This window comes from Prionailurus viverrinus, chromosome F1, assembly GCF_022837055.1.
Source record: "Prionailurus viverrinus isolate Anna chromosome F1, UM_Priviv_1.0, whole genome shotgun sequence".
Classification (NCBI taxonomy): Eukaryota; Metazoa; Chordata; class Mammalia; order Carnivora; family Felidae; genus Prionailurus; species Prionailurus viverrinus.
Genome location: NC_062577.1, coordinates 3884739 through 3906863, shown reverse-complemented (window position 1 = coordinate 3906863; position 22125 = coordinate 3884739). Strand labels below are relative to the sequence as shown.

Genomic DNA, 22125 nt, shown 5'->3' with positions numbered 1-22125 from the left:
AACTTTTACAGCAGTATTTATAAAATGTAAGACTTTTACATCAACAAAGTGAATCCTAACCTTCAAAGCCTAGGTAGGCTCTTCTAACACTTTGACATTTAAACTGTAAGGTATCCTACAAAAGATTTAAATCACACCAGACAGGCGAAATGTTCCATATATGTCCAGAAGTGGCCAGCGTACAAGGAAGGGAACAGGCCACACAGCAGATTCCAAGTGAATGACTGAGTACACTACGGATCAAACAAAAATTTTTGCGTATCTGCACGTTTTCTCTTAGGCCTACTTAACTTTTCATTCTGGTTCCATTAATGTGGACTTTAACTTGCAGTCACACCGTGCTGATTGCCGGGTATATAATGAGCCTTACACCCTCTTGCATGGAGAAGAGCGAAGTCATACAAACCAGACGGTGAAAGACAGGAGTTATGCGATGGAACACAGATGAGGTCAGGGCACGGCCACCACAAAAAGAAAACTGAAAACTTCTGGAGGCCTCTAGTGTTTCAAGTCTTTAAGGAAACAGTCATCAAAGTGAATATAAAGATGTACTGTGTGAGTTGTATCCAAAGCGTTAGTAAGCCCACAAGCAAATTTCAGTTAAACACAAACAAAACTCACAGACTCTGGTATATGCCCTTAAATTTATTTCCCAACATACATTACATGCAACATAAATTGGGAAAGATATGGTATGACACTATCAGGCTATGTGGGAGCAACCTATTCAAACTGGGGCAGAATGGCTTGCCATTTGTCTTAGGAAAATTTTGATTTTTACCTTTTTATTAGGTATGTTCCTCATTCAATGGAGTTTTCTTCATCTGTTTGGATCTTTCAATATTTTACTTTAAGCTACTATATCTGAATAATCTTAAAGCTTACTTTATCTTATTCTCTTAGCTCTGGGATAAATAGCTCTGGGATAAAAAGATCAAGAAAACCAGACCCACGAAATTTACCGATTAAAAAAATCTTGTAACTGATGACATAAGAAAGAATTTGATGCAGAACAAAGTAGTGCTCGTGTTGCAGACTGTCTTAGTTTGAGTAAATAACTTGTTGAGGATTACTCCCATGGGACTTTTATTTAAAATTTACCAATTATGTCTTGGACTGAACATGACATTTTAGGTGGTTACATTATGATTACCTATAAATACTATGAAAGGCACTTGGGTAGACAAGGTATTTATATGCGTGGAGAATATAATTTTGAGAAAAAGCTATGTTACTTAAAGATTAATTCAGCAGTGGTTGTCACATGTGATGAAAAGATTTTTAATTCAATTGTATCATTGTTCCAAGATGAACAGGAACTACATTAGCAAGATATGAACACAAGTCCACTTCCTACGTTTTTTCGAAAATCTTTTATAGAATAACAAACTAAGCAGAATATTTCGGGGAAGAACAACAAATTCTAGTTTTCATCATTAGCTAAAAATACTTCAAATTTCTACTTGTTTGAAATGAGTAATGTAAAAATACAGAGAAAACAACAAATAACCTAAAGCAGCAGAAAGAATTCGGCCTGTGCACTTTCTTAAGCGAGAAGAAATGTTGTATGTGTAATGTTTAAATACCAGTGACTTTTGATTATTCAAGAATCTATCTCATGTCCAATTAGTAGAATGCACTGTTTGTGGGCCTTAATCTAACGGACCCAGGATTTTACCTAATAACAAACAATTTTAAAATCTAAGTAACCTTTTGCTGAATTCCTACAACACCAACAAAACAGTGGCGCACGCGAAAAAGAGCCAAATGTGGTTTTTAACCTCTTTTTTCATAAAACCATAAAAAGCATAAAAGCTGGATTAACTGCTTCCCGAACCCACATTTCACCAGCCGGGTTCTCATCCCCAGCTGGCAAAACTGGCAATCCTTTATTTTTGTTTAAATACCTGGTTTGCGGCCAGAAGGGAAAGTGAGTACATAAAAAAAGGGTTTTATTTTTGAAGAGAAATAAGCAACTGAAAAATAAAACTGCATTGTAAAAAAATCTGTTTGATAAAAGAAAATATATTTTATTTAGCTTTGTAAAATGAATGCTGATTCTCAAAATAAGTGGTTTTGCTTCTGAACCTAGGCATTTTAATGAATATATAGATACATAACACTATAATTAGAACTGTTTGCTACGTTACTGTAAACCGCACAAACCCGATGTAATGTATTATCTTATCGACATTTAAAGTCCAGCAACGTTCAGGAGAAAACACCCTAAAGACTCAGCCAGCCCTCTTTATCTAAGAGTCTTTGTTATCAATTAAAAAGAAAGACTTCTGTTCAACTCCCACCTCCAAACAGCTGGAAGATGAAAAACACAAGAAATAAAAACGAAAGTGATCCTAACATTCTACATGTGGATACAGAATCTAAAACACGTCACCACTGTCCACAAACAGCCTTTCTCTCTCCTTAAATCTAAACTGTCTCAAAATACAGTACTCTGAAATGCTCTAGAAATTCCAGCATGGAGTTAAAATCCACAGCCTCTTTTATGTTATTGTTTAAAGATAATTTTTCTCCCTTACTCAAAGCACGTATTTCGCCACAAATTACAGTAACATATAAAATGTATAGTCTTTAACCTACTGGGATTTGCAATTCCTTCTGGCTACCTCTGATGATTTTTTTTTTCCTAAAAGGCTAATTTACTTCATGGTTATCATGAGGGCTGATCCAAAGAGTAGTGTAATTGGTCCTGCAGTGGTACAACAATGCAAAGTGCATTTCAAGTCCATGACCCTGTGACTTACCATGTAATTTGGATATAAATGCAGATCAAAACCTGCTCCGAGAGCAGCAATCCACTGAAAGACTTATCTTAAAGAATTAATCTGAAGAAAGTGTCTCTTTTCCACAAAATCAATGTTACTCTCGTTTTAAACTAAGCTCAAGGTTTGAACACAAATGCAGACATTTGGGATTTCCTTCTACCCCTATTGTCCTGTCACCGTGGATGTAGCTTTACTTTGTAACCACATTTAATGCCAAAGACAGACACAAAGGACAACAGGTTATTCCGGACACTAAAAGTAACATAAATATTAAACAATGATAAGAGGTCACATCAAATCAACACCCAAACAGAACACAAACTCTAGGAAACAAGACTTCGTTTCAATTTTCCCCCAGGAATTGGAGATCGCTTCATTTTCTGCTGGAATAAAAACTGGATTCAAGGAAGTCAGAGCAGGTATCAATTGCTGTTAAATATTCTAATAACATCTGATTGATATTTGGTAATATTTGTTGTAGACACTTCCATGTATAAAACAGCCAACTGAGTTAAATAAAAATCACCACGAGTAGCTCTTGAATGGTTACTAATTTCAAGAATGATATTAAATAATAAACTATGATTTTAAAATGGTACCATCGATTAAAGTTCCCAGTGTAAATATCTGTTTGGCTAAGGGGCACTTTCAAAAAACATATTCATTCCAATGTTCTTTTACCAACTGGGATTTACTGGAAGTTTGAAGGAGCAGCTCTCTCAGCTTGTCCGCCAGGCCACACAATGCAGCCACGGCAAGCAGTTGTAAGGAGGGGACGTGTGCCCCGGAGTGGCTTACTGCTCAATCAATAATCCAGACAGAACAGATGGGGGAAAAAATTAAACATCCAAACAAACTGTCTGCACACCTATGTTGTGAAAGTAAACTGCGAACTTGGATGAACCAATTTACCACTAATTCAAAAAGGAATTTTTTTTTTCTGGTAACCTTGTATTTCAGGTAACGGATATGTGTGTGTTCTGTATCAACACGCGTTTATATACTTTACGATTTATGGAAATCCTTCGCATATTCTTAACATCAGAGGAATTTGCCTTTAAAAAAAAAGACCTGTTCAGTCTTCCAATCCAGACTCTAAAATGTATTGCAGCCTTAGGAGAAGTGTATGTTTCAGGAGACTTATGAATTCCATGGTTTCTTGGTATTTTCTCCATAATATATATCTTATACCTGGTTCTCAACTGCTCCGTTAATTCGTAAGAGGCTGAAACTGTAAACACCATTTGCTCGGAATTAGAAGGCTGTAGGTTTTAGGGCTATTTCCTGGCATGTATACATAAGTCCTTGCATATAGCTAACGGCGTCCTCTCAAAAGCAATCTCTGGATAGAGCAGGCGACATTCTTGAACCAGAGAAAAGTGAAATGGATACAATACTGGTGGCTGAATCATACTTAAACACACATCTTCCCGGAGAGTTCTACACTGCCCCTTTATCCCGGAGCAAGAGTCATAATGGCATCCCAAGAAATTGGGTCTTTGTCACCAAAGTCAATACAGCCACTGTAAAATATACAGGCCATCACTAGCGGCACCCAGGGAGGGTGAGTTTTGTGTACGTCCTCATGCGTCAGAGAATTTAAAATTAAACTTTGTGCTTAACCTAGAATCATTCCAAAAGCAAATATTCTTACTGTTAAAGTCAAAAGACCATACACCATTGCGAAGAACGTTAGGTGACAGGTAGCTGCCACAGAAGTGACAGACCCCTGGGAAGTAGAAGCCTCGACTTAACACATACTGAGACATTAAATGTTGAACTAAAAATACTACTTTAGCTCATATGTAAGTAACATCCAACCTGGGGGTGGGGAGGAATGGGATGATTTTTAATATTACCCAGAAACAGTACAAGTAGTAAGCCAGCTCAGGACAGTTAGAAGTCCTTAAATACGCTTCTACATAAGCAGACAGCTTCTACCTGAACTAATATCTCTGTCACTTACTTTTCCCCTGAGTATGGATGGATCCTTTTCAGAACCATTCAGGAGGATAAGGGTTTTTCAAAAATACCTTAAGAGGAGGAGTGCAACATGAATTATTAACAAATAAAATATTAGGGACGTACACGGTTTTAGAAAGGGTACTAAAACTTTGTATTTCCACAAAATGCTCAGCCATTTTAAGACTTGGTTTCACAATCTGTTTGAAACAGTAGAATTTTGTCCAAGGGCTAAGCAAAATGTAACTGTGCTACTGTTTTTACCTACAGATTAAATGTGCAAACATATGTAGCCCTGGGCTCATTCATTTTTCTCAAGATCTGAAGACACTATTGACAGAGCCCATGAAATGACATCTTTTACATCTATTCTTTGTTGTATTTAAAATAAAGAAATAAAATTCCACGTAATGCAGTTAAATCCAGTTAGGTTCTAACCGCCCCCCACTACCCATATACCACTTCAAGCCAGCAACAACCTTTATCCTTAATTTATATGATGCTCTTAGCTCATGCTGAAGAAGCGAATGTATTTCTCTGGCTTTAAATTTATATAAAATTTAACTTCCATTTGTGCTATTACCTCTATGGCATCACAATAACTTCAAGCAAATCTTTCTTTATCCAAATAGCAAAATATTCTTGTCTATTTCAGATATTTTCAAATTATACATTATATAAAAGATAGTAAAGACAGCAGGCTTCAAAATAAAAGCAAATAAAATGACAGCAAGTGGATGTTTTCGAAAACATGAGGTTCTGAAAACTAAGAAAACATCAAACAATGCATCTTTAGCCACTGGAAAAAATATTTTACATTCACATGAAATAAAATTATATATGTATTTTTTTCTGAATAGCAACCACAACTAGGTACTAGATACTAGATATTTTCCACCAGCCAAGTCATTTTTTTGCAATCTTTTTGTTAGTTCTAACTTGATTATCAAATAATTTTTATTTTTACACTATTACAGAAGTGCATTTCTCTAGGTTTCCAAAACCACCTTATTCAACCTTCCCCATCTGTCACCATCTGCTTCTTTTTAGCATGTACTTTTTGTGTGATCACATAAGCATGTGAAAAATAACTAACATTCAGATGATTATCTGCTGGTACATTTGAGGACTGGGCATAATAAAAGTGAACTGCCAAAACGTACTTAACACTTTTAATTTTGTTGGGTCTTGCATGCAAGCTACATTTGATTTTCAAACTGTTTTACAGTTGGAAAGTTGATCAGGTACTGCTAACTCAAGAGCAAAGCTGAGACTAAATAATTAGCACTGCATAAAGTGGCTTGGATTCAATGAGAGCCAAATCAAATAATAACATTTAACAGTAAGGTCTTATATGTGATTTCCAATTTCTTTTATAATTTCTAGATTGAAAATGCAGTGTGGATTACAAAAACAAAATCCCCCCAAAATATCTTCTTGTCCATAACGTATGGCAGATAAAATTTCTTTCTTCTAGTATAAGAAAGAGCAAAAACACATTCATTTAAAACCAATACATACTAGTGCATTTTTAAAGATGTAGGACACTAAATGCATATGTTATATTCTGCTAGGACTGTATTTCTCCAGCCTCTTTAAAAAAAAAAAAAAAGAAAAAACCACATGATTTTATTCTTTATCAATAAATATCTCTAATTCTTCACCAAAAGAGGTAAGAGAATGGTTGTAAATATTCTCTTCTCTTTTTTAAAAAGGGGCATTTTTTATACCATAAGAGTCCTCTTTTGTGGGGTTTTTTAAGAAGAAACTTAAGTTTGGTTAAAATTTAAGTTTATTTTTAAAATCAGCTAGGAGCCTGATTTATCCGACAGGAAACAATAGGGTTTTGACCTGATCTCTAAGTCTTTTTTGAAGTATCTTTTGATAGCCTTCACGTATCTTTAAGTAGCAAAGCACTTCTGCCCAATTGAGACAATTAACTGGCAGAGGGTGACCACTGCTCGCTGACACACAGATTGTGCGGAGATCTCTCCATAACGTGGAAGCAAGTCTTGTGGAGGAAGAGACAATGCTGACACTGAGCCATTCACAAGAGAAGCAGGAAATCAGGAATGTATTCCAGGTCTGATCACTCACATACTATGAAGAAAAGTCCGGCACTGACGATGGAATGTGCCAGAAATGCCAAGGTTCAAGAAAAGTGAGGGACACCATCCAAAGTAAAGGGGAGAAGCTGGTGTCACTCTTGCCCACTAACTCTGACCACATGTATCTGATCACGTTATTGCCTTGCTCTCAATTCAGAAGTGACTCTCCAAGAGATCAGACTTAAACTCCTTTGCATTCCAATCCCTGTGTCCGTGTCCAGCCTCCTCTCCCATCTCCCACTGACCGCCCCCGGACCCTCCCAGCAGGCTTACGCACCCTGCCTTCTTCTACCATGCCAGGAAGATCCCCAGTAAAGTAATTATTTTCTCGCACAGTCAGGATTGTTTTCCGTCTCTTATCACCCCAGTAAGTAGCAAGCTACTTGAGGACAAAAACCATTTCTTACTCTCTTTCTATTCCCAGTCCCCAACATAATGCGTGACACCTAATAAATAGTAAGTACCTCTTTAACGAACGAGAGAATTCTACAGTGAAATGGTCCATATCGGAGAGAAGAAATAAGGACTTCAATTCTTGTTCTTAAAAGTAAAACACATTCAAAGTTACCCCTATTTAACAAAAATGTAATGATTGACAGAAATACTTAAAAAATGTAAGAATTTAAATTGCATGAGAAGTTAGAACTGTCATCCCCAAATGGTAACTACCATGATCACAAATCAGGGGCTGAGACTGTAATTAGAAATCAGCCATGGGGACGACTGGGTGGCTCAGTCGGTTAAGCATCCAACTTCAGTTCAGGTCATGATCTCACAGTTCCTGAGTGTGAGCCCCACATAGGAGCCTGGAGCCTGCTTCAGATTCTGTGTCTCCCTCTCTCCCTGCCCCTCCCCCACTCACGCTCTGTCTCTGTTTCTCATTAAACAAAAAGATAGGAAACAGCCACGGGTATAGAAATTGCTGTTAAAGACCAGGCTTCTGTAATATCCCCCCCCCCCCCCCCCGCAAAAGAAAAAAACAAACAAAAATAGGTACACAGAAATGTTTTCTTACTTTTTTTTTTTTAAAGAAATGGATAATTTCTTGGGTATTGTAAAGTTGCTATTTAGAAACAACTAGATCCTTCTTGCATGAAACCCTTGGTTTTGTTCTTCAGTTGATGATATAAGCATGTAAAACAGTATCTTTGTTTCTTGAGAGATCATCTGCTTCTGAATGAAATGAGATGTGTTTATCTTCTTCAGAAATAATTTCCCCTAACTGTGACACAACTAATTTTGTTATTCTAAATACAGGACAGTACTATCCATGGTGCATAGAGAACAGGGGTAATTGAACTCCAGAGAAACAAAGAATTTGTTTTTCATGATATTCACAAAAACAACTCTCTTCTAGAAAATACGATCTTGTATTTGAATGAATAAGGAACAGTGTTCCTAAAATTTTACCTAATTCACCACAATAAGTGGGAGAATCTTAAACTCTAGATTTTATGACAGAGAAAAATAATATTTTTGGCAGCTCTTGAGAAAATAATATTTGGAAATGTACTGCATTTCAAATTATTAGCACTTATTTATAATTATGCAATAATCTTGAAATGTAAATTTACTCTCTAATTAAAAAAACTATTATAATAACAAACTGGCATGAGTTATACATGTATAGAAAATGCAATGTATTCCTACTGCCTAATTTCTCTTAATTACCTTTTCCTGTTGAGCATTTATAAAGCATTCATTTTAAAACTGACAATTATTCACATCTATAAGTGGCCTTGAAAGTGTGACTTTTGGGGGCCATAACACCTGTCGTTAGAAAAGCAAAAGTGGCCTTTCCCAGATGGACCTAGTTACAATCCTGTTCCTCTTGCCACCACCTCCCTGCTGTGTACAGATTCCACTGAAAAAGAGTTCTGATCCTCAGTCCCCTCACCTTTAAAAAAACATCAAGGATGCCATCACAAAAAGGTCATTCCAGACACGCAACGCACCTATACAGCAGGTGTTCAATCAACTGTAACCTTCACCCATCAGAGATCAGATGCCTGCCTCGGTCTTTGGCTCCAGCCACACTAACCTTATTGGAGTTTGAGGGAAGAACTGGGCTTGTTCCTGCCTCAGGTTCCATGCTCATTGCTCCCTGTGTCTGGAGAGCTCGTCCCCTCCACCCTGCAGAGCTACCTCCTCCTTAGCATTCAGGTCTCTAGCCAAGCCTCACCTCCCCCAACGTCCTATCTGCAGAAGACTGTATCTTCCAAAGACAGCTGCAACACTATCTCCCATCTCACACGCTCTTCTACGAAGGGGAGGTGGGCGTCGGGGTCACCACCCCTTCAATCTGTGCGGTCTCAGACTGTTTTGCCAGTAAGCATAGGTGCAGTTTCTGAAACCAGGCCACTAAAGGGGACGCACGCACAAATGTCTGCCAGCAGCATTACAGCCCCACGCTGGAAGCAAACCAAATGTCCACAGACTGCTGAATGGATAAACCAAATGTGGCATATCCATACGATGGAATATTATTTGGCCACAAAAAGGAATGAAGTACCACTAAAATGGTAAAAACATGGACACACCTTGAAAACATATTACGTGAAAGAACCCACACAATCAGCCTCATATTGTAGGATTCCACTGATGGAAGTATCCGGAACAGGCACATCTATACAGACAGAAAGTGGGTTGTAGCTGCCAGCGGGGAGGGGGAACTAATGGGTATGGGTTTGGTTGTTAGAGTGATGAAAATACTCTGGAATTCAATGTTGGTGACAGTCGTATAATTTTGTGAACATAGTAAAAACCACTGCTGTATTTTATGGTATGTGACCTGTACTTTAATAAAATTATTAAAAACATACTATGAAAAGGAATTTGCAAACAACTAATAAAACATTCTTAATGTTTGCCAGGTGAACAAAAGGAACAAAAACAAAACAAAGAAAAGGGAAGCAGCTCATAACTTGTTCCTAAGGACACTCATTTTTTTTTTAAGTTTTTTTTTTTTGTTTATTTTGAAAGAGATATAGCGTGCAAGCAGGGAAGGGGCAGAGACAGAGGGAGCCAGAGTTCTGCACTGACAGCGCAGAGCCGGATGCAGGGCTCAGACTCATGAATCGTGAGATCATAACCTGAGCCGAAATTGAGAGTCAGATGCTTAACCGACTGAGCCAGCCAGGCGCTCCTAGGACACTCACTTTTAGAGCCCAAAGCCAAAGAAGTCGGACTGCCCTGGAGCCGTCAGGTTATGAGGAAGCCTGGACCACACAGCAATGCAACATAAACGCTCCTGTTGAAGGGTACCAGTCAGTGGACAGGAACATCGGTTGTCAGACATGTGAGTGAAGATGCTTCCAGATTCCAGCCTCCAGTCACACGTCACCCCATGGCTGCAGCGTCCTTCTGGCTGCGGCCCCACATGCTGTGGAGCAGAGATAAGCCATCCCTGCTGTCCCCTGACTATTCCTGACTCTGAATCCGAGATCACACAGAATGGTTGTTTTTCACCGCTAGGATCTGGAGTGGTTTGTTACACGGCGAGAGTAATTTGAACTCTATCTAAAATGGCCACCACCCCACACCCTTCCCTTCACCTAGCTTTATTTTCTCCCTGGCACTCACTCATTAGCTGACATTATGTTATTTCCCAATTTTTATTGTTTCATTCTGGAGAGCAGTGTCTTTTGTGTCTTGCTCTGTAACCACATCACCCAGAAAAATACCCAATACATAGTAGACACATAATATGTAGTTGTTTAACAAACAAATTAGCAGATTATTGTGGAACCCTCAGCATGGGGAGGTCACTGGTTGGGACTTGCTTTGGCATGAATTCCAAAATGTGGCTACTGTCATTTCATTTACTTTTCCTATAGTAATGAAGTATGAAAATTCACAACACTACAAATGTAAATTATCACCATGTCTTTGTTTCGAAGGAAGATCCAAGGTAGTTTATAAAACCGCAAGCATTTTTGCTGATGCCATCCAATTACTTGATTTTAATGAATGAATCAAAACGGGCCTAATCAAAAAATAAAATGTACATCGCCAAAAAAAAAAAAATTGACTTATTCTATGGAAGTTAGTACCTTTGTGCTCATAAAGTTTATAAAATTTACTTTCTACATATTCTTACTCTATCATACCATGTTAAACAAGTGAAAGCAAAATAGATTTAATTCCTGTTGGTGGAATTTAAGCAACAAAACAAAGGAAAAGAGAGAGGCAAACCAAGAAACAGACTCAACTCTGTTGAGGGGGATGGGTGGGGGGATGGGTGAAATAGGTGATGGGGATTGAGGAGTGCACCTGTCCTGCTGAGGGAAGTGTTTAACCACTGTATTGTATACCCGAAACTAATATTACACTGTACATCAATAATACCGGAATTAAAATTGTAAGAAACTAGTAGGTACTGCAATGATTTTTCATGCTAAGCAGTTTACCCTGCAAAACATTATGGCCCTGTTATTCTCCCTACGAATGGAAGCACAGCCTACCTCTGGTGCCAGATATTCTGGTGTTCCACAGAACGTCTTCATGGTGGCCGCATCTGTAATCCCTTCTTTGCAAAGTCCAAAATCTGTAATTTTTATGTGGCCATCTTTATCCAGCATCAGATTCTCCAACTGTGTAGTAAGAAAAATGACATAACGTGTTTCATAGTTTTCAGAAATAGGAAAATACAGTTTTGACAAATGACTGAATGCTGAGTATGATATTTTGGAAAGAGGACATGGCCGTAGTTAATAGAACTTTCAGAGCTTACAAACCCCACAGCTTCCTAATTTGTGTGAAAAGAAACAGGTTTTATCAAATACTTCATGGTGATAAAATTAGTGATTTTTAAACAAATGGGAGTAAGAGCCCTTATTGTGTAATTTCTGAGAATACACACCTAAATAACTTTTCAAAGCAAACATCAGTCCTTAATGCTTTTTGTGTCCCTAAATTGTGATCTAAACAATCCCAAAGAGATGAGCACCTTCTTCTAGATATATATGGATGGTTTTCAACAATTTCTCTTGGGAATCTATTGCTATTATAAAATAGTCACTTACAGAAATGTTTTTTGGTGGTTGTTGTAAATCAAACCTAAATCTTATTTTGTAAGGTAAGGCGATATCCTCTTTTGAAGGTCTTTGTAATAAAAAAATACCAACCCTTTCAAACATAAAAAGAAAAATATCAAAGTCAAACATTCAACAGTTAATGAAAATATATAGCACATACATTTTAAAACTGGAATCTCTTTGAACCCACTAATTCCAAAACACCAAAGAGAATCTCAAAGATTTAACCAAGTACCAACATCATTTGCCTCAAGTGAAAATTGTCAAATGTAAGGGGAAGGAGTTTGTGCAAAGTCAACGCAATTAAAAGTACCAACCATAACTGATGTTCTTCTCCCGACTTGAGCACAACCTTATGATTGTCATCACACAAAGATACATGTTAGTTCTGAGCTGTGATCCTACAGCCTCACACAGACAAGGATGTGAACCCCGCTCAGTCGTCTAGACAGAACTTACACGCGCACACAAGAAACACACACACAAAGAAACGCATGCAGAAACCGTTAGCAGCAGCATTAATGATATTTCACCTATTTCAGGAGCACTCCATCTCCTTCTCCACGTGACAACATGACAGTGCTTACCTCAGCCCTGAAGTCAAGATCAATTTCAAAACAGAACTCCATGTAAGAATATAAACAGGTATCAATCACATAAAATGTGATATTATACTTTGTCATATTATCCAAAGTCTTATAAGCGAGAAACCCGACACAGTTAAGCAAGTTGTGCTCATGGAAGGGGAGATCCGAACAGACCTCAGTCCTTGGGTAGAGGCCTAGATGCATCCCCATCTGAACTAAATGCTCAGTACCTGGTTCATGTATTGTACAGACTGCAGAGAAGGGAGTCTGTCTTTCACTGGTCTACAGAAAGGTGAACAAACACTCAATATGTTGTAGAATTTTCATCTTTTTTTTCAAGTTTATTCTGAGACAGTATGTGCACATGCACTCAAGCAGGGGAGGGGCAGAGAGAGAGGGAGAGGAAGAGAGAGAATCCCAAGCAGGCTCCATGCTGTCAGCACAGAGCTGAATGCGGGGCTCAATCTCACGAACTATGAGATCAGGACCTGAGCTGAAATCAAGAGTCAGAGACTTAATGGACTGAGCCACCCAGGCGCCCCCCCAAAAAAAACCAAATCAAATTCTTAAAATGCTGAAAGGTCTTTTAAAAATATTTAAAAGTCCCTTTTATTAACACATTACATAAAAATTCTTATAAAAACTTCAAATAATACATAATAATATTGAGGAGAATGTGAATGTGCTATCTACTCCTTTCCTTCCTGCTCCCCTGTGTTGGGGGTATGTCAATCCTCTTAAAAACATTTTTTTTAATGTTTATTTGTTTTTTGAGAGAGAGAGAGAGCGAGTGAGCGAGCGTGAGCAGGAAAGGGGCAGAGAGAGAGGCAGACACAGAAAGCAAAGCAGGCTCCAGGCTCCGAGCTATCAGCACAGAGCCCAACGCGGGGCTCGAACCCACGAACCATGAGATCATGACCTGAGCTGAAGTTGGAAGCTTAACTGACTGAGCCACCAGGTGCCCCTGCATCAATCCTCTTGATACACTTTATGTGCATCAGACAGTAATCATGGAGACACGATACCATGCACTGTGTCTCCACATTTTGACAAGGCTACTTGGAAGTGCATGGATACAGAAATAACAAGACATATAAACACTGTTTTTAGTACCCAAAAGGGTACATATTTCTTAAAATCTTGATGTGCGCCTAATTCTCTAGCCTCGTATCTCAGCTCTAAGATGCCAGAGGTTGAGGGATGGGGAATGGATGGAGATGCAGGACAGGGTTGGAGGAAGGAATAGGTTGAACATGACCAAGTGTCCCAGTCTGCCCAGAACGGAGGGGTTTTCCCGGGATGCAGGACTTAAAAGTTCTGGAAGTGGGGAAGTCTGGGGCAAACCAGATAGTTGGTCATCCTACTTATTTTATAAGTCAGCTTCATAAAAAGCCATCACAATACTATAGTAAGAAAAAAGGGATGCCTGTGAGGGATGGGAAGAGGGTCACAGAGACGGGGGAGGTGGTGTAGCGCACGGGAGGCAGCCGAGAGCAAAGGGGGTCAGATGACGGAGTCAAGTCAGAGAACACACATATAAATTCCAAGCTTTGCCCTTACTCACTGTGTGACCTTGGGCTTGCTATTGATTTCTGTGTCCCTCAACCTCATCTATGAACTAGAGGTAAATAAGGGTACCAGCCAATGCGGTTGCTTTGAGAATTAGAGATATTGAATGTAGAACTTAACACAATGTAAGTATTCAATAAATGTATCAGCCATTTATTTATTAAATGTGGAGAGTTTAATGGCTAAATTACAAGTTATCAAAATGGTATGTGTTCTTTGGGATGATGCAGGAAACTATAGGAATGGAACCCAATAAAACACTTCGGTCAGCTGAGCGTCTTCTTTTTTTCTTTTTCTTTTTTTTTTTTTTTTAAAGAACGGGCATATTTTTAATACTTTTTTTTTTTTCAACGTTTTTTTTTTATTTATTTTTGGGACAGAGAGAGACAGAGCATGAACGGGGGAGGGGCAGAGAGAGAGGGAGACACAGAATCGGAAACAGGCTCCAGGCTCTGAGCCATCAGCCCAGAGCCTGACGCGGGGCTCGAACTCACAGACCGCGAGATCGTGACCTGGCTGAAGTCGGACGCTTAACCGACTGCGCCACCCAGGCGCCCCCTGAGCGTCTTCTTAAAAACACTTTCAGTACTCAATAATTTCTTTTGAATAAAACAAAAGATAAATACTTCCTAATTTTTGAGCCTGTTTTTCAATTGTGTCCACCTTCTTCCATCAATTAATTTTGCTCTCTCACCATCCTGAAATGTTATTTTACTGAGTATGAATGTCAAAACAACCTGTCCATCGAAAGTATCGACCATAGTCAGAGACGTATCACCTTACAGAAATGATATCCCCAAACCTATTCTTGTATAAACATAGGTCAGGGGTAACTATCCAGTCTTGTTAAAAAAAGAATAATAATTTGACACAGAAGGATAACAAAGTTTCCGTAAAATGTTAAGAACTATGGGTGTTGTAATTCACAAATGTGAAGGAGGCACAGAAACCTGCAAGTTTTCAGAGGAGATGGATGGCTCAGATATAATCGAGAACACCTGGAAACCACCTCTTCTGTGCATTTAACCCTGAAGGGGATTTAGTCACACGTTCTGTGTCAAGGAGAAAGAAAAATATTTACAAATGCTCTCCCTTTGGTTCTCTCTCCTAAATCTCATGGCTGTCCTTTTGGTTAGTCACAAAGTGCACAATTCACAGCATTACTGACTGTGAGTGTTCACATACTCTCCATTTGTAAACTTTAAGTCTACCTGTTTCTACTCCCCTCAGTCTTAGTTTCCAGAACTGAGAGCAGGCATTACATTTATGCTCCGTGGATGCGCCCACTGGCAAAAGCAATGATGAAGTCAAATAAGAGGTTTGACAGAAAAGATTATATGTTAAAAATGTGGGTAATACTCCTTGCCCCATTAGAGAGGGCTGTTATCTAACAGTTCATGTTTTCAGGAGGGAAAAAATATTAGATGTATACCTCACAGAGTTCCCATAAAAAAAGGTAACATTTGTACCCAGCAGAAGCATACAGCCATTACCTGACAGAGGGTCTCCATTCAGCATGCATATAGAAAAATATGGTCGATTCTGAAACCTTTTTTCCTCTGTGCTTTGTGGACAAGAAATCATAGTAAGAAAGTACTACGCGCCTTTTGTTCTTGCTGGTGCGTAGCATAAAATTAAACTCTCAAACTCCTATCTGTCTTTGATACTGTGTTTTCAACACTTCAAAGTACAATAAAAAATGAAATTTGCAGCGTGTACCAGGATCAGTGGATGGGCTGTGGAGGCCAAGAACGGACTGGCCTGGAGGCTCCTTGAACCACGTGCGGGCTGAAGGAGACCACGGCTTGGGCACACACGTAACCCTTTTGTGGTGCACAGGCTGGGAAGCTCTGCTCTAACATACGCCAAGCTAGCAAAGTTTTTTATACTTTTGAATACAGTATTCTAGTATAGATACACATTCTAATATCTAGCTACTGTATGTCTCATCAAAGATCATCAAATGATCTTACGTATCATTTTACTTAAATGGCTGACACTGTAATTAAACAAAGGAATGAAAATAACACTTCCTAAGGGCTCTGATGGCTGCTGGAGCAGAATACACAGTTAGTTCCCCTCCCTCGCCCTCCCACCCCATTTTGGGGCAGCTGTATCAGACTCAGTGCCCGGTACCAAGGCTGCTCCGGTCCAGGAGCGGAGTAAGGAATTCATCCTCCACACACTGCACACTCAGGCTCAGGGCTATCGAAGTAACCAAGTGTCATACAAGCTCACCTGCAGGAACGTACCACGAAGTTAGGAGAGTGTGCCAAATACTGAAGAAAACACGTCTCCACTTTGAACCTGCCTGAGCTAGAAAGGGATTCACAATGTACAACAGCAGAGACCTTACTTCCGCTGTCCGGCCGCTTAAGGACGGACCACACACAGGGGAGCCTGGGTGGCTCAGTCAGTTAAGCGTCCAACTTCAGCTCAGGTCATGATCGTGAGGCTGAGTTGAAGCCCCTGCTTGGGATTCTCTCTCTCCCTCGCTCTCTGCCCCTCCCCCATTTGCACTCTCTCTCTCAAAATAAATGAATAAACTTTGGAGAAAAAAAAAAAACTGACTACACATAAGGAACATAGCCCAATAATACAATTTAACCTTAGAGGGTGAAGGGGTTCTTAATAGCAGTGGCTTAAAATTTTTATAGAAGAGGGAATCCAGAGAGACTGGTCAGAAGTGGGAGCTGGAGGCTGAGTCCTGAGACAGCAGATAATAAAGCAATTATGCTGCTCTCTTCCAGACTGCAGGATTATGGGGGGTGAGCACCAGGGAGCTGATGAAGACTGGGGGGGGGGGTGCAGGGTACTGTGGGAAGACTCTGAGCCATCCCTTTGTGTCAGCACTGAGACTCTGAAGTTATCTAAATCTGGGGCCCCTGGGTGGCTCACTTAGTTAAGCATCAGACTCTTGATTCTGGCTCAGGTCATGACCTCACAGTTCATTAGTTCAAGGATCCCCATATGGGGTTCTGTGCTGACGGTGTAGAGCCTGCTTGGGATTCTCTCTCTCTGCCCCTCCCCTGTCTGCACACACACATGTGCCCTCTCACACATGCCCGCTCTCTCTCTCTCAAAATAAATAAACTTGAAAAGAAAAAGAGATGATCTATTTGTGGGTTTCTCATATTAATAATGTAGATGATTAAATTAACCAATAAACTCTAATTGGGTAGAAAACAAGATTAGATTAACCACCAATAGAATACAGTAGCGAAGTATGTACTATTTTCTACTTCTTGCCCTGTTACAAACTCATGGAGAAACTAATTCTTAATGAATTCCAGTATCATTATATGCACCTTTCATAGGTCCCTATTCAGCCCATTCTGTACTTGATGGCATGGTCTTTGAAAAGAAATCTTACACTTGCAAAATAAGAACTAGGCAGAAAAGTTTCTAATATAATCTGCACTACTGATGAAATCTTAAAAGGGATTTTTTCAAATTTTTAGGTGATGATGAAGCTATACAAGTTTTTCGCAAGTAACCACAAGGAATTTGGGTCCTTACTAAAACAGAATTTCGTATTACAACATATATTGATAAACTAAGCAAACTTACTTTTGAAAGCGTAACAAAGGTTGCAATAATTTATCTGTTGCTATGAACACCAACTTCTTAGGAACTATGAACTGATAAAGTATCTTACATTAACTTGCACGTGAAGTAAAGCTTTCCTTCCTTGATAAATGAGGCGTCGGCAAATAGGTACTGATTTACTTGAGAGGCACAGCTATGAGAGGCATCTCAAATGGATTTGCATTTTATTAAACATAAGGTCATTAGTAAGGAGATGATCAAGACAAATCTGAGACTGATCAATTAAAGTGGGTACCTAAATCAGTTGTGGATGATGCTGTTCTTTAATATATCTGGTGTAAATATAGTTAAAGCATCTATTTTCTTATCTTCCACAGCATTATTTGAATTTTAGATTTACAAACATCTCCCAGAGTTAATCCAATGCATTCCTTGCCCCGCGTAGATTTCATTTCAACTCTAGAGAGGCAGAAGGGTGTAAGGAGCAGAACACCAGACTTGGATTCATGCTTTCTATCATCTTGACTTTGAGTAAGTCACCTGCTAGGCGTCCAGGCTTCAGTGACCTCACCTGTCACCTACGGACCAACTCAAAGTATTAATGATCCCACCTATAGGATCTCGTTTGCTTGTGCATAATCCTGCACTACGGATACAAGGAATACTTGTATAAATTTGAATGCTTGGCTTTTAACATTACATGTACTCTTTCTGGTGTATGTGCGTGTGTATATTCTGTCCTATGTTATATATTTACTTACACCTTGAGATTAATACTGTATTAAAAAAATAAACTTAAGAGAGCAGAGACTACCTAACTGTCTAGTGAAGTTAGTGGTCTGTGTATATGGTAACTACTTGGACTGGTATTCATATATATTGCCATGTAACAATGTTGATCTAATTCCAACATCAGAAAGGATAGGGCAATGAAACTCATATTAAATGCACAATATGGTGGTTCATTTAAAAAAAATTTTTTTTAAATTTATTTATTTTTGAGAAACAGAGTGAGACAAAGCATGAGCAGGGGAGGGGCAGAGAGAGGAGACACAGAATCTGAAGCAGGCTCCAGGCTCCGAGCTGTCAGCACAGAGCCTGACGCGGGGCTCAAACCCACAAACTGTGAGATCATGACTGAGCCGAAGTCGGACGCTCAACCGACTGAGCCACCCAGGTGCCCCTGTTGGTTCATTTAATGATGATTCGCAAAGAATACTGTCCAAGACCATCCCAATTATAACATTCCTTAATCAATGTTGCCAATCAAAGGAGCATTCTTTCTCTTCCTCCTTTAGGTTAATGGTTCTATCTTCCAGCTTTAAGCATTCTGAATATGTTACTGAGTACTTCCAGATTATTCTCATTTCCCTAAATCGAGGACACCCACCCCCCCACAACTAGGATCCATAAAATATAACACTTCTTCAGCAGGGAGAGCAGACTCAGAGAAGAGCAAACTATTTCTAATTCTATCTGAAATGCCATGAAACTTACAAGTTTTGTCATGCCATATAACTAATTTCTTTAAAAAAATACTGAGATTCAAGACATGTAAACATTAACGGATTATTTGGCCACTCAGACATCAGATGCAGAAGCTTAATTCCATCACATTCTTTGTCATAAAAAACTTCAGGCTAAATACAATCCTACCGTTGATGGGTATTCCCCGCTGGTGCATCTGGCCCTTGCACAGCGGCTCACCCCTGACCTAGATGGTTTATAGCTGCTCAGTTCATTTTTCCTAAATATGGTATTTATAGTTACTTTTAAACTTTAATGCATAACATGTTACACAAACATACATACTAAATTTCACCATCAGTGTGCAGAATAATGCTTTGCGAGGTAGTTACACCTTAGGGTCATTCATAGCCTAAAGGTACATGATTAAGAACATCTTCAAAGACAAGCACTTAAATGGATGATGTAGGAATCACAGGTTGAAAAGGAGTGAGGTGGGAGCGAGGGACAGTTGTGATGTCTTTCATAGTATTCTAGATCTATACCTCTCGTACAGAAAGATTTCATAAAAGACTCTGGTAACGTCTATATCTACAAATCAAATCACACTTTAAATGGGCTAGTATTTAATAAATTAAGCAATTCTGTATCCGATTTTAATAAGATTACTATAGGATTTACTTTTCATGAAAGCTAGACAGTCACATTTAGAATGTGTTCCAAATGTATCATGGGATACATTTCCCTAACGTGGCCAATCCATCAAAACAGTGTCACATGAGAATTACTACTACCTTTAACGAGCTACTTCAGGGCCTAGCAAACTATGGCCTGGGAGCGAAATCTGGCCAACTGCTCATTCTTGTGAGTGAAGTTTTACCAGAATACAGCCAGCCTCACTCACATGCCTACTGCCCTACAGGAGCAGAGCAGGGCAGCTGCAGAGCGAATCTGGGCAGCAAAGCCTGAAACGGGTGCTGTCTGCTCTTTACAGAACGGATGCTGACCCAGAGCTGGTCCCAGAGCCTTGTCAGGAAGGAATTCAGAGAAGTGAAGTCACTATTGCCCATAAAACAATACAGTGCTTTTTACAATGGAAACTAAGCAAATTAATAAAAGGCTTCAGGGATTTAAAGCCACCACAAAGTCAATACCAAAAGCAAACTGAGTATTTTCCCAATAAATACCTTCATTATTATACAAGTTTCATCCATAACAGTATGGTAGACTATAACAATGAAAGTTACTTTAGAATGTCCCTGGCAAAGGCACCTGATTCTTAATCAGATGGTTAACATTACTCACAAAGTTCCAGAAAAATGAAACAATTATTGGCAGGTCACATCTGACCAAAGCAGTGAAACAGGTATTACTGGGCACTTCAAAACCTCAGACATAAAGGAACTACGTACATATCAGTGAATGGAATCCCTGTCAAATACAATAAACTACGTTCTTAAACAGAGTGCTTTTTTTTTCCCAACGAAATCTGCTTTTCTCCAAACTGTATAACTTTGTAATTACTTTGTGTTTGTCCCTATAGTCTCTGCAAAAACAAATTCTGATTACTTTTTTTTTTTTTTTTTTTTTACCTTGAGATCACGGTACACAATCTTTCCGGAATGTAGATAGTCCAAGGCAGAGACAATTTCTGCACCATAGAAACGTGTGCGGTCCTCGGAGAACACCCGCTCTCTCGACAAATGGAAAAACAGCTGCAGGGTAAACAGCAGGGACAGGATTGTAATAATTACTGATTTAGTGGGGGAAATTAACACAAACATAAAACACCTCTCACCACCATATTGTGATGATAGATAGCGTACTCTCAGTGGACGCGGAGCACTCTTACACAGCAGCTGGCTTATCTTCTCCAGGTTTCCAAGGGGAGACTGCGAGCTGTTAAATCAGCGTTTTAATCAATATACCAATCTTGTTTAAGGCATTCTGCTTGCTACCCATTTAACCTTCAGTTACCAGAGGAAAAAAGTACGCATCATCAGACTGCATTTCCCCTCACAGTCCTGTTGCTTCACTCTTGCAAGGATTAGGTATCGAGATATTATTAAAATAAATGAACACAACAGAGAGGGTATATTTCTACTTGGTTATTTGATTTGTATTTGATTTCCAAGGAAGGCCTGCTGATACGCTAAAACAGATCGATGTGAACTTGCTTTCTTCCACAACTGCTGTTGATTTATGAGATCTCTGGAAACGTTTTCAAAGTCTGAACCAATGTTTTCTACAATGACAAACCATAAGGCTTCAAGGTTTTATGTTAGTAACGGTCAACACGGACTGAGGAGCTCCCGTTATTCCCCTTTTAGTGCTATTTCAATAATAACTACAACACCAACCTCTCCCCTCATATGATCACTTAAAACCATAAGCTCCTTCACTTCCTACGAATCACCTACAGGATTAACAGGTGCTCCCTGGGTGCTCACTGTGGCCAAGCACTCAGCCCTCCATTTAGGCCAGCTCTTGATTTGTGAAACTGCCCCATCTCATCTCTCAGTTCAACAATGTATGGAAGGAGCAGGTTCCGGGCACTATGAGTTGACTCTTAATGTACTGCTTCACCGTATTAAGAAATCCATCAGGAACATTGAAGGTTTGTTAATAGTGCTGAGGCCACTGCTACGTATCACAGTAGATTCTCAATACAGGTCTGTGATTAAAGGAATGAACCAGTGTGTCCTTGACCACTGGATCAGAAATTAACTACACTTTCACACGATTATGGACTTAGTGCCCCGACAAACATGTAAGAATCATGGTTATCCAAGATTTGTTCCTCACACAGCAAATCACAACTTAAGCAACATAAAAGAGGTTCCCTACAGACTTCTTCCCTTCTTCCTCCTCCACCTCCACTGAAGAGTCTGTCACTGTTTTAAGATAAATTTTGTGCATAACCCATTGTCACAGTGAAGAGTGGGAGATAATATGATGTAACAACTGCCAAAAAAGACTGGCTTAACATCAGTTATAGTAAAACTAAAATATTTGGCAGATAGTCCCTAAACTCTAATGCTATCTTGTCATATTGTATCAA

The 22125-nt window shown here is 39.2% G+C and overlaps 1 protein-coding gene across 9 annotated transcripts in view; it reads right to left on the bottom strand.

Annotated features, from left to right (window-relative positions):
* AKT3 (AKT serine/threonine kinase 3) overlaps positions 1 to 22125 on the bottom strand; it is a 310747-nt gene that overhangs the window by 47410 nt on the left and 241212 nt on the right. For all 9 annotated transcript variants that reach the window (XM_047840477.1, XM_047840482.1, XM_047840479.1 and 6 more), the window contains 2 exons: positions 20657 to 20779; positions 11320 to 11448 (listed from right to left, as the gene is read on the bottom strand). In XM_047840477.1, the coding sequence (XP_047696433.1) occupies positions 11320 to 11448; positions 20657 to 20779 (252 nt within the window). The remainder of the gene's footprint in view (positions 1 to 11319; positions 11449 to 20656; positions 20780 to 22125) is intronic.